At 56.8% G+C, this 18,285-nt stretch overlaps 1 protein-coding gene across 1 annotated transcript in view; it reads left to right on the top strand.

Moving 5' to 3' along the window:
- The window catches only part of TAFA5 (TAFA chemokine like family member 5), a 122,127-nt gene that overhangs the window by 90,660 nt on the left and 13,182 nt on the right, over positions 1-18,285 (top strand). The window contains exon 3 of the mRNA XM_054505497.2: positions 751-878. Within this exon, the coding sequence (XP_054361472.1) occupies positions 751-878 (128 nt within the window). The remainder of the gene's footprint in view (positions 1-750; positions 879-18,285) is intronic.

The raw sequence follows: 18,285 nt of genomic DNA, 5'->3' as shown, positions 1-18,285 counted from the left end.
CCTGGAACGGCCCGGAGACCCACACCGTGGCTGGCCAAGCTCTCTCCCAGCCTGCTTGCCTTTTCCCGCCACCCCAGAGGGGACAGTCCGGCGTGGCGAGCACAGGGCAAGTGCCCAAAGACGCATCTGTCCTCGCATGGCCTTGACCCGGACTCCAAATCCTCGTTCCTGGGAAATCGCAGGTTTTGTGCCTTCTCCAGCAGCGGCCCAGAGTTGGGGAGGATGCCGTGTTTGGAAGCATGCATGTTGACGACTTAGCTTTGAGCTGAAATAATGTCTGGCCCATGGTGGGCATCGGATCTGAGCGCCCAGACTTTGTAACTGGAGTACCCCCCTTCTCGCATCAGCCCCGGATTTATAAACGTGCAGCCAATCAGTCGTACGTGCCTTTAGAAGGACGTGCACTTGGTCCTAATTTGGAGAACAGCCCGTTGTTCTGCGGGGGTCCTTGAGTGAGGGTTAAGTGAATACAATCATCCTCTGTTTCTGGACGCAGCCCCTGCTTCTAGATCTTTCCGTCAGGGAGGAAACTGTCCTCAACACCCCTTGCTACCACTTACTGAGGGACTGGTGGCAGAGCTGGACCCGGGGAGCAGCGCTAAATGGGAGCCAGGGAGGAATAGTGGCCCGGCCACCCCAAAGGGCACCAGGCGCTGCCCATCGCCCTTCCCACCGCCGTGGCGGGGGGGCTGCTGGTGCCACCCGGGGTGCCCGTGAGCAGCGGCTGAACAGCTCTCTTCTCTCCCGCAGCGCGAATCATCAAGACAAAGCAGTGGTGTGACATGCTCCCGTGTCTGGAGGGCGAAGGCTGTGACCTGCTGATCAACCGGTCAGGCTGGACGTGCACACAGCCCGGCGGACGGATAAAGACCACCACGGTGCGTACGCAGCCCCGCTCGCTCCTCGCACCGGGAGGGCGAGCAGCCCCGGGCAGTGGGTACCCGTGGGGAGGGGGGCCGCGCGTCGGCGGCGACGGGGAGAGTGGCAGTGGGCTTCTTGGTGCGGAGAGGCCTCCAGCCTCGCGGCCTCCCCTCCGCACCCCCCTCACCCTCTGGGGCCGGATCAGTCTGTCCCTGGGCTCCGTCAGACTGTCCCTGTGGCAGGTGGGCCCACCTGAAGGCATCCACCCAAAAGGTAGCTCAGTGTCCACGCAGGGTGGTTGGTAACGTCGTCTTGTTTCTGGGGCAGAGGGTGTGCTCATGACTCCAGGCAGGAGGACGGGTTAGGATCCCCTCACGGCAGGTGAAGCCTCTTTAAAGAGCAAGGATTGGGGAGGGGCGTGGTCCTCAAGGTCAGCTCCTGCCCTGGGCACCGCGTGGTGGCCACTCTGCGCGGAGACCTCAAAAACCCCCAAGGGTGCCCTGGTCCCTCCCAGATCCTGCTGAGGGGCACACCGCATATGCTCTGTTCCAGGAGCCGGGACCCGCCTGGTCCCCGTGGCTGCTGACCCACAGGTTGGGAGGGAAGGGGGAGAAGGGGTTCTGGGGCCGCTCTCTGAGGTCTCTTTTCCAAAGGTAAGTTCCTCAAGGCACACGCTCGATGGTGCGAGCCACGGGAGCTGGGGCCTGCATCCACTGGCTTGGGCGCTGGGGCTCCTCAGACCTCGGCCCGCACGGCAGTGGCCTCTCCTTCCCCCAGGCTGATCATCACCCCAATCCCGGCTCTTCCTCGTGAGCTCCACATAGAAACCTAGACCTGAAGTGGCTTGTGATCTCTTGGCCCTGATTCCCACCTCCGTGCCTTTGGAATGTCCAGTCAGGGAGGTCTGGGGCCCCCAGGGAAGGATCCAGAAAGCCGGGCTGGCATCCGAGTCTCCTCGCGGGGTCGCGCAGGAAGGTGGGGGCTGTAGCCCCTCGGAGTTGGAGCAGAGGAAATCCCGCGCGCTTCCTCCCTCCCCGCATGCCAGCCTCCGCAGGGAGTCCCGGCGGGCCGTCCAGCCATGTGTCCAGGGGGCCTAGCTCCGTGGCTGCCGAGGAGAGCGCAGTTAGGGCCCCTCGGGGGCACATTCTGAGGACAGGCCGTCTGTGGGAATCAGGTGGTTCTGCATTGACGGCAGGTGGGCAGGACCCAAGGGCACCTGCCGAGCATGGCTGTCAGCCGAGAGACGAGGGCGGCCAGCGGGGGCCTTCCCCAGCATGTCAGCTGCCCAAGCCGTGTCCAGCACAGACGCAGGCGATCCTGTCCTCGCACCTGTGATGTGTGCGGGGATCGCCAGCTCGTGACCCGTCACCCGCCTGGCGGCTCTGAGGGAGCCTGGGCGGCTTCTGACGTGAGGCTGCCCCTCCAGGGGCGTCCAGGAGGCAGCTGATCTTTCTGGGGTCCCCGTCTGCGTGCTGTTCCCAAAAGGCAGAGACCTGGGGACAAGCAGATCCTACACGGCCGGGGCTGCCGTCCCGCATCCCTGGGGCCTGCGGGTCAGTGTGTGGGTTCCCCGCAGGGCCCGCGGCAGCCCTGTGGGCAGGACATGCCAGGTGATGGGGTCTTTTGAGCGAACACCTGGAGGAGGGGAGGCCTGGGGGAGGTTCCAGACTGCCCACCCAGAGCGGTGGCCCTGGGGCGTGGCTGTGGGGTCCGGCCTGCACTCCAGGCCCCGAGCACGGTGCTGGGGGCAGGCCCGCTGAAGGAGGTGGCCCAGCAGCAGCCCTCACGGTCGCACAGGTGGACTGAGGCTCCCAAGCCCTTCCCCACTCCCGTGCTCTGCATTCCCTGCCCTGCAGCCCCTCTAGCAGGCCCAGCGTCTGTAGGCAGGCTCTGTTCCTTGATGCATCCCCCTTGCTGTAGCCAGTCCCGTGGCCCCACGGGCCCAGGAGCTCGCGACCATCGCCTTGGTCTGACCGCTGTGGAAACGACAGCTGGTACTAGGCTGCGGAGGCAGCCTTTCAGCCTGCTGGGCCTTCCCCCCTCAAACGCTGGGTCTGGCTTTGCACGAGCCCACGGGTCTTTTAGCTCTGAAGATCGATTCTCCCGTCTGCCCGTTCTCAGGGGAGCCCGCCCTGGGGGGCAGCCGGCATGCCCCAGCTGGTGCTCGGGCAGATGCACCTGCTGGTCCAGGTGGGGGAAGGACACCTGCTAGGCTCGGGGCAAGTCCAGGAGAAGTGCCCACTCTCAGGGCTCCTCACCCCCATAGGGGTGCACACCTGGGGCACGGTGCCCTTGACAGTGTGGAGGGCGTGTGTGCTGAGGCTTGGGCTGGTACATCCCATGGAGGGGCTGTGTGCTCGTGCCGGAGGCCCGGGGTCTCCCCAGGTGTCTGCAGACGCTTCTCTGGCACGGACAGCAGTCCTGATGTGCGGAGACCTGTTCGCACAGCTTTCTTCAAAGGTCACTTGAGCTCCTGACACAAACGCCGTGTAACTGGAGTGTATATTCCCATTTTCTAGTTGGCATCTTGATTCCGTTACAGATGTCGGCTAGCCCTGCGATTTCCCGTTTCACCACGAGTAGGTTTTCCGTGATTGTTCAGCCACGTGACTGCCCACGCCGCCTCAGTGGCCACAGCCGTGTCTCAGTGGTGCCCCCCGCCAACCGTGTCAGGCTCACTCCTCCGTGAGGGCCACGCTGCTCATGTCTCTGTGCCCACCAACCACCCGCGGCAGGCACTGGGCCTGACGGGCACCCCCCTGGCCCCTCGCTCAGGGCTGACATAAGACCGTGCGATAAATTATGTGGTCACCTGTGAAGAGAGCCCAGGGATACGCTGATGTTTGTATTTCCAAGAGCGCTACTCTTCAGAGGACGGGTCTTCACCCCATTAGTGGGTCATGAAATTAATTTACTGGGTCATGATCTGCATTTAAGAGAGGGAAGAAGAAATTAAGTAAAAATACCAGAGAATCCCGTGTCCTGAGGGGGGTCCCACTTGGTGAGGCTCACACGTGTGCACAGGGTCACTGGCTGGACGTGGTGACTCCGGCAGGTCACGGTGAATCATGGGGAGCCCGCCGTGCTGGGGGCTCGGGGGAGGATTTGGCCTCTGTGCTGGCTGCCCAGCCTCAGCTTCCCACGCCATGTCAGCCCTGTGGATGCCGGTCTGCACCAGGAAAGGAGACGCGGGGGATGCCGCAGGTCCCACCCAGGGCGCAGCAGTGCTCTCCCGTGACGCCCCCAGAGACGGTCTCCCCTGAGCTCCGCAGTCCTCCGCTGTGCCCACTGACGGCGGGTGGTGTGGGTCCCCCCGAGAGCAGAGCGCCCTCCTGCCCTCCCCACGCCTCTCTTCGCCCCAGAGGTGAGCTGCTGAAGCCGCGAGCGGCACGTGCCAGTGGCGATCAGGACACCATGATCGGTGGTCGCTTTGCCACACTTTGTAATGCAGACGTACTACAAGGTGCCCGGCATGAGCTGCGGCCCCATCTCCCAAATCAGAGTCGACCAGCTAGGTGGGAACCCATCTTTCTGAGGAACATCACGCACCACACCTGAACTCTGTACTGCGTGAAGGCCCCGTTGTGGGGGGTGAGGAGCATTCTGTCCAGGAACTTGGATTTCCTGGGAACTCGCTTCCCCCAAACCACACTTCCCAAGAGCAGGCCCTGCCTGGCGGCACAGCAGTGGGTCCCCGAGCACCCGGGTGCCCAGTGGTCCCAGCAGGGTGGCCGCAGGAGGTGTGGGCGGGCGGCTGGGCATCTCTGTTGGACGACACTGGGAAGGGGTGCCGGCCCAGCCTGCTGACCAGTCCCAGAGGTCAGCGCTCACCGCAGACCGGGTCACATGACAGAGAAGCACTCGGGTGGGTTATGTTCTCATTTGTTCCTGTCGGGCTCTGCCGACGAGCATCTCCTGCAGTGCCGAGCGTCTGACCCCAGGTGCGTGAGCGAGCGTGGGGCAGGCTGGGGGCTGCTGCCCTTCTCCACCGTCCTGAGGATGGCTCGCCTTGTCCAGGTAACCGGGATCTCTGCGTTCTTGGATTCCATGCACCACCGAGGGCCTAGCGTGTGCCAGGTCTGGACCCTCTGGGCGCCCGGGAGGATGGCTCTGCCAGTCAGCCACCACTCAGGTTCCTCATGCCAGGCCCGCACCAGGGCAGACATGCAGGAGGAGGGGCACATGTGGCCCTGTGTGCTGGGCCCCGAGCACGTAGGGCCCCAAGTGCTGGGCGCCAAGCACTGGACCCCGAGCGCTAGACCCTGAGCCCCAGACCCCGAGCCCTCAACCTGGAGTGCTGGACCCCAAGCCCAGAGCACTAGACCTGGAGCGCTCTATCCGGAGCCCCAGACCCCAAGCGTTGGGCCCCGAGTGCTGGGCCCTGAGTGTTGGGCCCCAAGCACCAGACCCTGAGCCCCAGACCCTGAGCACTCGACCCGGAGCGCTGGACCCTGAGCCCCGAGCGCTGGACCTGGAGCACTGGGACCCAAGTGCTGGACCCTGAGTGCTGGACTCTGAGTGCTGGGCCCCGAGCACTGGGCCCTGAGGACTGGGCTCCGAATCTGAGCCCCACACACTGGTGCAGAGATTCCTACAGGGACTGTTTGTAGAAACTTAGCAAACGCTTGTTGTGGGCTCCTAGTTAAAAGAAGAGAACATACATCCTCTCATTTTTGCCGCCTGGACACGTCTATGAAGGGACAGGACACGGAAAGGAGAAAAGGCAGAGCGCACAGGAGAGGAAATGGCAGGAAGCAGATGCTCTCGGTCAATGAGCTGGTCTGGGCCCGCGCTTGGGTGCTCGAGAGTGGGGTGCAGGCCCCTGGGTGGCCTGCAGGCAGGGCTGCAGGAGAGAGCCCAGCCCTCGCAGCCGGCCCCGCGGCTGACAGCCCCACCGGGGGTTCACACCAGCGAGGGGAAGAAGCCTGGCAACTCTGGACCCTGCCACGCCAGCACCAGCAGGGAGGACTCTTCCTAAAGACCCAGGTCCTGAGACGTGCGGCCCCTCAGCTCCCAGAGGGGTCGCTGCGGCTTCTTTCTGGAGACACGCCCTGAGAGGCTCCGGCGGCCCCCCCGTCACCCCACACGTGGAGGCTCACGGTGGCAGACGTTCGTTCCCGCCGGGTGAAGCCGAGGTGTGGCCTGGTCCAGCCTCTGGGGCTCCAGGCCCTCCTGGACGTGTGGCTGCGTCACCCAGTGTGTGCCCCTGTCCTCCCACGGCCACGTGCCATGAGAACCAGGCCTCGTGACGACACCATCCCACCCAGGCTCTTCCCAAATCAACGATGATTCCAGGTCACAAACTTTATCACATCATTAATGACTCCATTTCCAAAAATGTCACTTTCTGAGGTTCCAGGTGGACATGAGTTTGGGGGGGGTGGCCTCTCCCCCTCACTAACATACCAAGCTTGTGGCTGAAACCCATGGGCCGCTGTGATTTGGGGCCTGAGGACCCTTCTGGGAAGCCCACCATCTGCCCATCGGTTCTTCACATCCCGCTCGCCAACGTGGGGGAAGCAAAGGGTCACTGCTTGACGAGAGCAACCAAAGGCCGCCTGCTGAGCCAGAGGACCTGGAGCAAACAGGCCACTGGAGGTGGTGGGGGAGGAGCCCACACGGCAGTGCCGTGAAGCGGGTGGGCGCCCCGTGGGGGCAGAGGCGGGTCAGGAAGCGGGAGGAGGAGGGCACACCGATGGGGCCGCATGCCCCGACCCCGACCCTCCCTCCCCTGGGGGTCGTCTGGCTCCGGGACCCCTGAGCCCCACGTAGGAGGTGCGATCACCCCGGGGCCGGCGTGCTCCCCTGCAAGGCACCCCTGCTGACCTACCCCCACCGGGCCGGGCCGCCCATGACGCAGGGGTGAGCTGTCACCTATAGGCCCCCAAGCCCCAGGATTGCGAGGAGAAGAAGAGAGTCATGGTCACTTCAGGACACTGACTTGGACACCAAGAAGATCAAGAGCACTTTTGGAAATAACCTGTATCACTTTTATAAGAACAGAGGTATAAAGTATGTATAAAACATGCGTAGATGAACACGTACACGTAAGATCATGCACGTGTGTGCATTTATGTGCACGTACACAGTGCAAGTGTGTTAACGGATGTTGTTCACAATCCAGTAGAATGAGGAAGTCTCAGCCATGGAGTCGATTTTTTAAGAGAAGGAGAAAAAAACAGACTAGAAGATCAATTCAGGAGTTCTGAAGAATATGAGGTCCAAAAATAGAGAAACGTGGAGAAGAGATTATCAGAGAAGTACTTAAAAATGGAATTCCCACAGCTCCCAGACGCGGGTTCCCAAGGGCGCGTGCCCGCCGAGGATGGGGGAGTGCAGATCCGTCGGCGGCCATCTGTGCGGGGCTGCAGGTGGAAAAGCACCCTCTCTAAACCCAGAAGGAAAAACGGGTCACGTACCAAGACTCAGACGCCAGCGTACCTGCTGCGCAGCCGAGCCCCTCGAAGCCAGAGCCCAGCCGCGCCGGGGCGTCCCGGACCTGGAACTCCGGATCCCACCGGGGAGCAGGGAGATGGGTGCGCACAGGGCCCGCCCTGCGGCCAGCTGCGGAGAGAGCCTGGCTTCCTAGGAGCTCAAGGCGCCAGGTCATCTCTAGGGGTGAGGCAGGACCCCGGGGGCCTATGGAAGATGCCGGCGTCCATTCAGGGTGCACTGGGGCCCCTGGGGAAACTTGGGGCAGGCAGTGAGCTTTGCCTTGGTGAGGCTGGCTAGGGCCACGGGCGTGAGGCCACTCTGATGAGAAGCTGTGGCCGGAGAGGAGGAGCGGGGGTCTGCCGCGTCTGTGAGGGGACCCCATGACACCGGCGTGGTGCAGGGAGGGCCGAGGAGGGGCACGTGTGGGGATGGACTGGTGTTTCCGGCCTGGTCACCGCCACACCAGCCCGTGAGCACCTCCTGGCCTGCACACATGTGGGCACGAGGCCGTCCGAGGTTGGGGAGGCCAGCGTGGCAGAGCGCCCGGCATCCACGCGGGGCAGCTTGGAGGCCCCCAGCAGGGAGGGCGGAGACCATGGCCGTGGAGGCAGGTCCTGCGGCGTCCTGGCAGGCGAAATCCACCACGAGGTGGCCCCCCTGTTCTGGTCCTCCTGGGCCCCCTCCCACACGACCTCCCATAGCCTTACTGACACTGCGGCCTTGGGGGTCTCTGCGGCACCTGGCGGTTCTGTGCCCCCAGTTTTCTCTCCCCCTGTGAGTCCGCCTCCAGCTGTGGGCTGCTGGGCACGCACCTCCCTGTGCACTCACGGCCACCGGCGGCTCCTTCACTCCCGAGCTCCGGGACTCTGGGGAACGTTGGGCACAGCGTGTCCCGTCCCCCAATCGCTGTGCTCGCAGCCCTGCTCCGCGGGCCCTGTCCCCAGCATGAGGCAGCTCGCCGCTCATCCATCTCATGAGCCTGGGGCTCCATGGTGCTGTGGACCCCCACCCCCGCCAGCTCTGAGCTCCTGCACACGGGGTGATCCCGACACCAGCCAGGAGCGCAGTGCCTCCCGGAGGTGTTCGGCAGGCTTGGGTCTATCTCTGATCTTGAATGAGCCATCCCAGGAATTAGAAGCTTTTATTATAGAGCCGAGTCTCAGCTGCCATTCTGCGCTCATTCTGAAAAGCAATACAAGAAAAATGATTCTGGGTTGTGCGTGAGGCAGCGTGGGGCTCTGTTGGTCAGAGGCCACAAGTTCATTGGGAACAGGGAGACAGTGGTCCCTGGGGCTCTGCCGGGGTTCCCGTCAGCCGGCCAGGCAGCTGTCCCAGGCCCCAGCAGAGCCCCCCACCCCCCGGGCTCTGTGCATCCTTCCTGGCATGCCCAGCCTCTGGGGGCCGCTCATTGGCCATGTTCCCCTGCCAGGGGCCCCCGTGCCATGTAGACTGGGCTTCCCCCCTGCAGACCTTGCCCCAGGCCGGCCTCATAGAAAGGCGCCCTGGGCATCCTCTGAGCTGTCCCAGGTCCAGGACACCTAGGCAGAGGAATGGGGCCGAGGGCAGTTTGGGCTCTGTGTTGCTCCAGGTACCTGAAGAGCAGATTGGGCTACGTCTCACCTCAGTCCCTGTCTGGGGGATTGGGATACAGGTGAGGACGCCCCAGCAGGTGCTCAAGAAACGGGTCTCGAGGTAGGAGATGCAGGTCAGCAGCATGCAGGGACCAAAGACAGGGTACGGGAGGCAAGCCTGGGGCCTAGGAAACCCCTCATAGTTGAGGAGGGGTGAGGGTCCCGGTCAGATCGTCCCCAGTCCACCTGCTGCCATGTGGGCAGCTCCTGCGTGGACACTGGGTCCCAGCCACGGGACTTGGCGAGCGTCCGTACCACTTGGGAGAACGCTGTTACACATCTTGGCACGAGAACGAGAGGGATCGTGGATTTGCCTCTAGTGGGCAAACGGGATTTTCAGCTGGAGATTTTCTGTTTGAATCCGTGTGGCAGGGACTTGTGACTGAGCCCCTCCCGCCCTGCAGGCGCCCATGAGGACGTGCTTTCGGACGTCTGTCTGGGGCCCTCTGTTCCTGCAGCTGATGCCAGGTGGAGCTTCGTCTGGGAGCAGAGACAGTGGCTCCTGAGGAGGAGACCAGAGCCCCTGGAGACTCAGCCCCAGCCCCTGCTCCTAGGGTCTGCCTCCTTTTCCCGGGGAGGGTCCTTGACTGACCTTGTCCCTCCTGATCTGGTGCAGGGCTCTGCACCGTGCCTGGGGCTTGGGGCCGCCCCTACCACCTGCGGGGATCAGGGGCCAGAGGGGCCAGCGGTGCCGTCCATCAGTCATGTGGAACTTGATGGGATGCCCTTGATGGGCGGGTCCACTGGAGCCCAGACGGTGCACAGAGCGTGGACCGGGTGTGCCAGGGAGACAGGCATTCGAGCAAGCTCAGAATGAGGCGCGGCAGCCGGGCTCGTGAGGAAACCCGCCCCAGAGAAGAGCAGAGGAGGGTGGACACTGGGGTGGACTCCAACCCAAATTGGCCCCTCCCACCTGCCCTCCAAGGAGCCCCCAGTGAATAGGACGTCCTCCCAAGGACGAAAGGCTTTTGTCTGTTTTCTAGGATTCACGTCCAGGGAGGCAGAGCGGATGGCGGGGACTCACCCCAAAGTAGCTCAGTGCCTACACCCAGCTAATTCTTTCTTCAGCACAAACAGTGAAAAATACCGAGTCATTACTCTGATCTCTGTCTGCGATCACTTTTGTGTTCTCTGAATCACCGCTATTCATCACCACGGTAATAGCTGGATGTGTTAATAGATTCCATGCGTAAACACAAAACGTATATGGCTGGCGTGGCATCAGCGAGGATCGTGAGCTGTGACATTCTTCATGTTCTCGGCAGAAACGAACCCAGAAACAAAAAATCGGTTTGAGCAAGCCCACGTGACTTCCGTGGGCACTGTTGGCCAGTTTCATGACGGGAGGCTTCGCGTGCCGGCAGCTTTTCACGGTTAACGGTGCTGTGTGAGTCTCCATTTTCGTTGAAGGCGTGGTTCCTTGAATAGTTTTAAGTATACAAACAGCAAATCATTGAATTGGGAGGGAACGTGCGCTGTGGAGAAGCCTGTGGTCCTGGGGCGAGCCCCCCACCTGGGGGTGGGTGTTTCTGATGCCGTAGATACGACACCAGCCTACAGAGAGCACCACGTCAGGGTCGGGGACAGGCCCCCGCGTGGGGCCTGGGAAGCTGAGTCCTGCTGTCCCCTTGGCCCTGCGCGGGCCGCTGGGTCGCCTGATCGCTACTCCCTGCCCTCCGCCAACACCGTTCCCAGTCACCCACCCCATTCTTTCTGGCTCCATGGTGGATGCGAGGGATGCAGGGATGAAGCATGCGCAGCCCCTGGCTCTCAGACCGCTGACGGGCACCCCGCGAGAATCCCTGCAGGGGCAGCTCATGGTGCCGTTTGCACGGGCACAGATGGCCCTTTCTTAGACGTGAGGTCAAAAGTGCTGAATAAACGGAAGAGAATGCCCGCCACCAGTGTGTTGGGGGGGGCATCCCCCAGCTCATCCTGATTGGGGGGGTGCTCTGGAATCTGAAAAGGTCAAACGGCCCCAGATCTCAGCAGTCCTAAGGGAAGGCCGGGACAGTATGTCCCTCTGTAGGGGAACCTTCAAAGAACAACTCACTGAATAGGGCAGCGTTCCAGAACGAGCAGATGGGCTCCGCCACCATGCTGTCCATCTCCGCCAGCCCGCCGTGCCCACCGTGGGTTGTCCATGCCCGCCATGGCCCTCCCCTGCCATGTCCCTTTGCCAAGAGCTCCTTTGCGCTGAAGTCAAGGGGGGGTCCCTGTGATCCCGCGAGCGTGAGGCAGTCACCTTGTCAACAGTGAGCACTTGAGAAGGATAGAGGAAGTTCAGAGTGATCCCGAGTTCTCAGCGGAGCTGTTAGAGTTAATTCTGTTCTCTGATTCCAGGTTTCATGAGCTCATTGGGCAGAAATACTGGCAAAGTGGTTGAAAACATGTTTTTTCCTCTTGGTTTAATAAGTCCTTATGATCTTCCAGATGACATTGCTCAGGGCTGTTTTTCTTTGTAAGGGACGAAGGTAAACATAACCCCATCAGCTGTGCTGTGAAAAGTAGGATCACGTAAGCAGAAAGCCGGTCAGTGCGCACGGCACAGAAGCCACCAGGGCGAGACCTCCTTCCCCGTCTGGCACGGTTCTGCATTCCACATGAGGCGGGCCGGTGGTCATCCACATGCCCGCCATGTCCCGGCCTGCCCCTCACACCCCGGGCTCGGGTCACGCCGAGCCTGTCTCTGTTGCTGTCTTCGCGCTCTGTCCTCCATGTGCCAGGGTCTGGCGGGCGCTCTCAGCCCAGCCCTTCCAACCGGACGGCAGCTCCCGGGAGCATGGGCCCCTTCCCGGCAGTGTTTCCACGTGGCACAGGGAAGGAAATATGGCATTTGGCATGGTCACTTATTAGAAATGAGTCTTTAAAAATGAAATGGGAGGATCTGTGTCTCAACCCAAACTACTATAAATGTCAACTCCCCGTTAGACCCGAGGTGTAGTGGGTGACGTAGGTCCCGGGTAGTATTGATGCCTGCGTCACCATCGCTGGGTTCTGGCACCAGTCGCCCCGCCTGCCCCCCCCCCCCCCCACCAGCCAGAGCACACAGCTCAGCCTTGCCAGGCGCCGTGAGCGCACCTGCCACGCCCTGCACCGTGACAAGCCCCCTCTAGGGTCGCCATCTCCACTTTCTGCATGGGATTGTGTCCCTGCCTCAGTTTCCTTATCCGTGGAAGAGGTAAGAGTGCCCCCCCCCAGCTGGCCTCACAGGTCCTTGGGGTGATGGGAAAGGAAAGACCGGGGAGTCTGTGAGGGTAAAAGCACTGCTGTTTTCCTTGTGTGGCACCTTCCAGAGCATTCTGGAGAGCTCATATCCCCAGAGGCTGCATCGAGAAGAAGCCGTACCCGTGGTCCTTCTGGGAAGCCCCCCGCCCCCTGTCTGGGAAAGCCCCAGAGTGCTGGTTGTGTTGCTGCATCTTTCAGTTTTGTTTGAATTCTGGCTGCATCTCACTTGTGTCATCACGGCCATGTGGCTTCAGCTTCCATAGGACCGGGGGAGTCTGGGAGGTAGCGTCCCTCCTTCCCACAACCACAGCCGTCCCCACCATGCGGAAACAAGCTGGTCCGACACTAGGAGGAGAGAGGACCAGTCCGGTCCTTCAGCCAAGTCTGTAAAGGGGCCTGGCTCTCTGGGTTAGTACAGTGGCAGACCCCCTACACCAGTGGTACCACCCCTGCCCAGCTCCCAGTTCCAAATATTTTTGGAAGTGAGAACCACTGGCAATCACATCATGACTCAAAGAAAAGAGACACATGCTGAGGTCTGGTAACATCCCCATGGGCACCTCACAAGTGGGCGGGAGGCACCTTCTTGGCAGGCCCCTGCCCCACCGTCTGAGCCCCAGGAGTGACAAAGCCCTCCTAAGATGCAGAAGGAGGCTGAGACTTCCTCCTTGTGCCTGAGCTTGACCTCGAGGCCCAGACGCTGCTGCACCGACTGGGAAGGCAATGGGCAGAGGTCGGGGTCTGAAGAGCAGGAGCTCTCCCCATCCCACTGCAGAGACTTGACTCCCAGCAGCGAGGCAGGAGAGGAGGTGGTGGGTGGAGGTGAGGCTCCCGGGAAGGGGCAGAGTTAGCAGGAAGAGCCCCTCAGGTGGGCAGGAGGATGCAGCAGACAATTGGGGCACACAGGGGCCTATGTTACCCACTTGGTTCTCCTTTCTCAAGAGAATGTCCGACTGAGGCAGAGGCCCTGACCTCCCAAGGGGGATGAGATACTCCTGGGAGCCACACCCTCCACTTGGTAGACTTTTGGGGGTCGCATGAAGACTCAGGGTCTCTGCACGTCTAGACCTTCCAGGCCAGCCAGGAGCTGACACAAAGGATGAAGACTTGTTCACTGCTGGGCCTGTTGGCTCATTCCAGCCCCCGATAGGCCTCTGCCTGTTTAAAGGGGATTAAAAAAACACATCAGAGCCAAAGAAGTTCAAACATGAGCCTGTGGGAAAATGCACACCGTGGAAAGGAATACTTTCTAAAGGATTAAAGGCAGAGTTAGCTCTGAAAAGTCCTCTAACATACACAGAGGAGACTTCTGGAAGACATCTGTTTGTTGATATCAGAGAGCTACAAGGGGCTGTGACTTCTGTGACCCAGGAGCCAGGAGCCACAGAGAAAGGACAAGCTGGGGCAAAGGCAAGGATCCGAGGTTTGCTGGGTGACCTGGGGGATAAACACTAAGATACCCAAAATATGAGTGCAATTGAGATCTGTATTGGAAGTTGCAAACAAAGGAACTGTCCCTGCAGAAAAGCAACGGAGTGATGTGGGCGAGTCTTCAGCCAAGAGGCGGTTCATAGGAGAAAGCAAAGAAATGGAGTCAGAGAGAAAAAAGTTAGTAGGTGTGGAGGACAGAGGGCAGATACCTAATCTGAGAAAGCGGGTGCTCTGGAGGCCAAACCACCATGACCAGGAGGGGAGGGATAATCAGGTTAGGATGAAACTAGGACTGGAAAAAAAAAGAAAAACCAATTAAAAACAAGACCAACACCATCACAACCCACACACCCCATGGGTGTGTTTGATTTGAAAGAATGAAAGAAAGCTGCCCTGTAACAATCCAGGTTAAATGGGGGAAATGAAATTCAGACAAGAGGACAGGAGTCTGCAGAAGCTACGAAGGCACAGACCAGCCGCCCTCTGAACCAGAAGGAAAGGAAAGATCACAGCCAGGGATTTGGCTGAAAAATGCTTTCACTTATGGATTCAATCCTACTTTTAGTTGTTTTTCACACCAAGGGGACTAAAGAACACAGTTTTAAATTTGTAAGGATTTAGAAAGTATACCACCCACAAAGCTTTCCTGAAAAAATTGAAAGATAATGTCAAGCCAATCAAAGAAATAAAAATCAGGGGCTGATGATGGAAAAGGTCATAGGTAAGAAGAATCATGGTGACTATTGATACCAACAAAGATACGGAGCTAAATGTAAATATCATTCCCGTGACTGTGGTTAGAACACTGAACACAAAATCCACAGCGTATAATGTAATATTCTGTGTTTATTGTGAAAAACAATTTCTGTGTAATAGTAAACTGATTTGTAACCTCTGGCTACATTAATAAAGGCTGAGGTGGGGGAGCAGCTGCTGAGTAGGAGAAGAGCCACTTAATGTGGAGTAGAAGGAGCCATAATGACTTAAGTCATTAGAGAAATGGCTTAATCATTAAGAGTGCATTTGATTAACAGAAAGGCCACTGCTAATGGAAATAAGAACACGATTTCTTGAAACCATGGCAGAGAAAGCAGGTGAAATGCTATGCATGTGTGTGAAGAAATGACCCATGAAAGGAGCATAACCGGAAATCAGGATGGGGCATGCTTCTTAGGACAGAACTTCCCTGCCAGTGGTGACAATAAACGTAAATGGGTTAATCTCCCCTCCTAAAAGGCAGAGACTATTTAAATCAGGCTTTTAAAATAGTCAAATATACATTGCTTTCTATGGGCATGTCTACAAATAAAAGTTTTAAAGCAAATAATAAAGCAAAGTATACCAGGCCAAGGAGAGGAAAAGGAAATCAATAGGTAAAATGATTAAATTGGAACAATAGGTCATATATTGATACGTGTAAGATCATACGAGTATATATGATTATTGACACATATTGATACATTACAGTTCAAAGTAACGAAAGTATCACAGAAACCTTAGGGCACAGATTAGCATACGTTTATATGAAGCAAGCCCAATTTCAAATTGACAAAATGATCAGGAACACAATCTTCAGTTCAAAATTTAAACAACCCTTAAATCTGCATTAAGGTCAAGTGAAAACCGCCAATAACAACAATTAAAAGAACCAAGACACAGATCTTCTGAATAATGAAAGTATCATGACTGAATTTGCAACTACATATTGAACAATTTAACATACAAACAGGCTGCTTCTAATTCCCCATCATTTGTGAAATCTGTGCAGAAGAATCCGTAATCCAAGTCATGAATCGAACTTGCATAGAAGACAAATGTGGCAATGTTCCTTTCCAGTCACTTACATTATATTTAAGATGTAGCAAAAATAATAATAATAATAACCCAGTACCTTCTCACAATGTTTTGGTCAAATAGGGGGGCGAAAGGTGAAAGACGGTGTGTAGTAGGCCTAGTGTGCAGCCGTGTGCAGGGTCTGAAGTCAGTCTGCTGGTGGAGCACCTGTCCCCTGGCTCTCTGTGCCTCAGTGTCAACATCTGTAAAATGGGCGAAACGCTGCTCCTCGCCTCCTAGGGCTGCCTAAGATTGAAGGAGTTAGAACAGGAACACCATCAGAGCAGAGCCAGCACATCCCTGATGATAAAGTCCACACGTCTTCATTGTTGAATCACATTCTGCATGTTATGAGGATAACACAGGGTGTTTTTGCTGGCACAGTGAAAGATGGACTTGGGTCTACTTACGTCTTTAAATAACTTTATTTTTAAATCAGGAAAAATGAAAATAAAGAACCTAAGCTATGGAAAACCCACCCACAAAAGGAGAGGAGAAAGAGACAAAACATGAAACAGGAATATTAGTGAACGTTTTTGAAAAAGATTTTATATTTTTATTTGAGAGAGAGAGAGAGAGAGCTCCCGTGCATGCAGGGTGGGGGGAGGGGCAGAGGGAGAGAGAGAAAATCTCAAGCAGCCTCTGCACTGAGCACAGAGCCTGACATGGGGCTCAGTCCCATGACCCTGAGATCATGACCTGAGCCGAAATTAAGAGTCGGATGCTCAACAGACTGAGTCCCCCAAGAGCCCTGTTAGTGAACTTTTAAAAGAAAGACATGGACGTGATCATTCACTGCGTATCTGGCAAAACCGTATGTGCCCTGACCTCTATCATGTGCAAATTCTGTTGTTAGAAAATAAATCTGATAGGAAGGAGGGAAAACCAGCCTGTATTGGGGTCTCAGATTATTCAAGAGTGCATACATGGCTAGTGTATTGATCAATAAATCTACAGGGTTTCATTACATATATAATTTTCTGGGGAAGAAATTACCATAACTAAGGAATAGAAAGATGTTAACATCCTCCAGTAGAAATCACAGAGGGAGATGGCTTAATAGGCATGGTCTTAAAAACATTAATGTGTTGGTGTCCTTTCCCCAAATACTGGAAAATTGCCCAGTTCGTTTTAGGGCCTGGTGAAACCCTGATGCCGGAAGTCTCCCCAAGGGTAGGAGAGCACACACGGAGCCATTGTGTTCCACGAAGACTCTGAGTCTGTGGCATGGGTCTGGTACTGTGCCAGGCACTGGACTGGTTCAGCAAAGTGCCCTTGAGGCCCCCGTGTACCCCGCTTTGCTTTGAGGCTGTGGATACATCTGGGGGATCCCTGCTCCCTGGAACGTGCAGGTGTGATTGGGACACGTCACCTGAACCTGCATGAAGTGACAGTGCGCTGAATCCTGAGGTCCTTTAAAACAACACGAAAATAGATTTATACGAGAAAGAAAAATATATTTTTAATATTTTAGAATCAAGAAGGATGACCAACCCCAAAGGATGATCAGATAAAAATGTACTCTAATTAAGTAGATGCTGCAAAAGGGCAGGAGGCAGGCACCACATTTATTCCTAAGAAAAACATCAAACAGACAACGTCCTCAGGACCAGCAGACCTCCGAGTTAACCTGGAGGAGAAGGTGGGCCCCCTGGAACCTAGTGTCCCTCTGAGATGAACACCAACATCGCCCTTGTAGCTGACGCCCTGCCCTCTCACATCAGGACCGAGGCAGGCTGTATGTGCAGGCCTGTAGCCATCTGCATGGTGACCTCTTGGAAGATCTGGCAAATGCAATCACATCAGTATTTGATAGGAGAAAATGCAATCTTTATTACTTACAGATGAGGTAAACAGGTGCTTCCACATTTCTGCAGGAGCAGCTGAAGTTCCTTGAAAACTAATTAAGGAGTTTATTAAGTTGGACAAATTATGAATACAGAAGGTTCTCTATTTGTATTCAGCCTTAAGTTTTCACAGACACAAACAAGTTGTGGTCTAGACCAGAGGTCAGCACACTATGGCCTGTTGGCCAAATCCGGCTCCCTACCTATTTTTATAAATAAAGTTTTATTGGAACGCAGCCTTGCTTTCACTTACAGAGGCTTTAGGGATGCACTCCCTGGACCTTTGCAACATGGGTTTGCCGACCCCAGACTACGTTAATGGAAGCCCATCGAGCCTGCCTGCCAGGATGCGGAATTAGCGAGCTGGTGAATGTGTCACTTAGGTGAGAAGAGGTGAGCTCGCAGGCTGACTTTAGGAAGAAACTTGCCTACCTGGCCGGGGAGGAGAGGCTCGACAAAAGTCAGTTGTGTTCTCACTTCTAGGCAAATAGGTTTCAGAAGAGTAATGGTTTAATTAAAATATGTAAGTAAAATAAACCTGAGTAAATAAGAGGGAGGCAAGGTCTCTGCTAAACACAGCAGGAAATGTATGAATAACTCTAACTTTCATTAAGAAAAGGCTGATCACCTGTGTAAAGATAATGGCAGAGTCTTACTAGGAGAAAATTAAAGAGATTTGAATGAATAAGCAGGAAGCTGTCACATACCTGGATAAAGTCAGTGCATGCCCCAACCTTGTGCGGTCGTCTCTTCTTTCAGATTTAATTTTTAGATTAAATGCAGTTTCAGTCAGATCCCTGATGAGGTTCTGGGAACATTACCAGTGATTGTACATTTTAGCTGGGCGTGTAGACCCGTCACAGTGTGGGAAGGCTTTGGGAGAGAGGCCTCCCCAGTGTCCACGGTGTGCACCTGGGTGTGCAGCTTGTGAGTGGCTGAGCCCCGGGCTGCCCCCCACTGGTACCCAACTTGTCCTTGATACAGGGACAGAGTTTGTCCAAGTCCCGAGGACACACTTA

The sequence above is a fragment of the Mirounga angustirostris genome, unplaced genomic scaffold (assembly GCF_029215605.1).
Source record: "Mirounga angustirostris isolate CCGP_5_RB_7025 unplaced genomic scaffold, mMirAng1.0.hap1 SCAF_5, whole genome shotgun sequence".
Classification (NCBI taxonomy): domain Eukaryota; kingdom Metazoa; phylum Chordata; class Mammalia; order Carnivora; family Phocidae; genus Mirounga; species Mirounga angustirostris.
The sequence above is the reverse complement of the archived record's forward strand: the minus strand, read 5'-3'. Positions and strand labels throughout refer to the sequence as shown.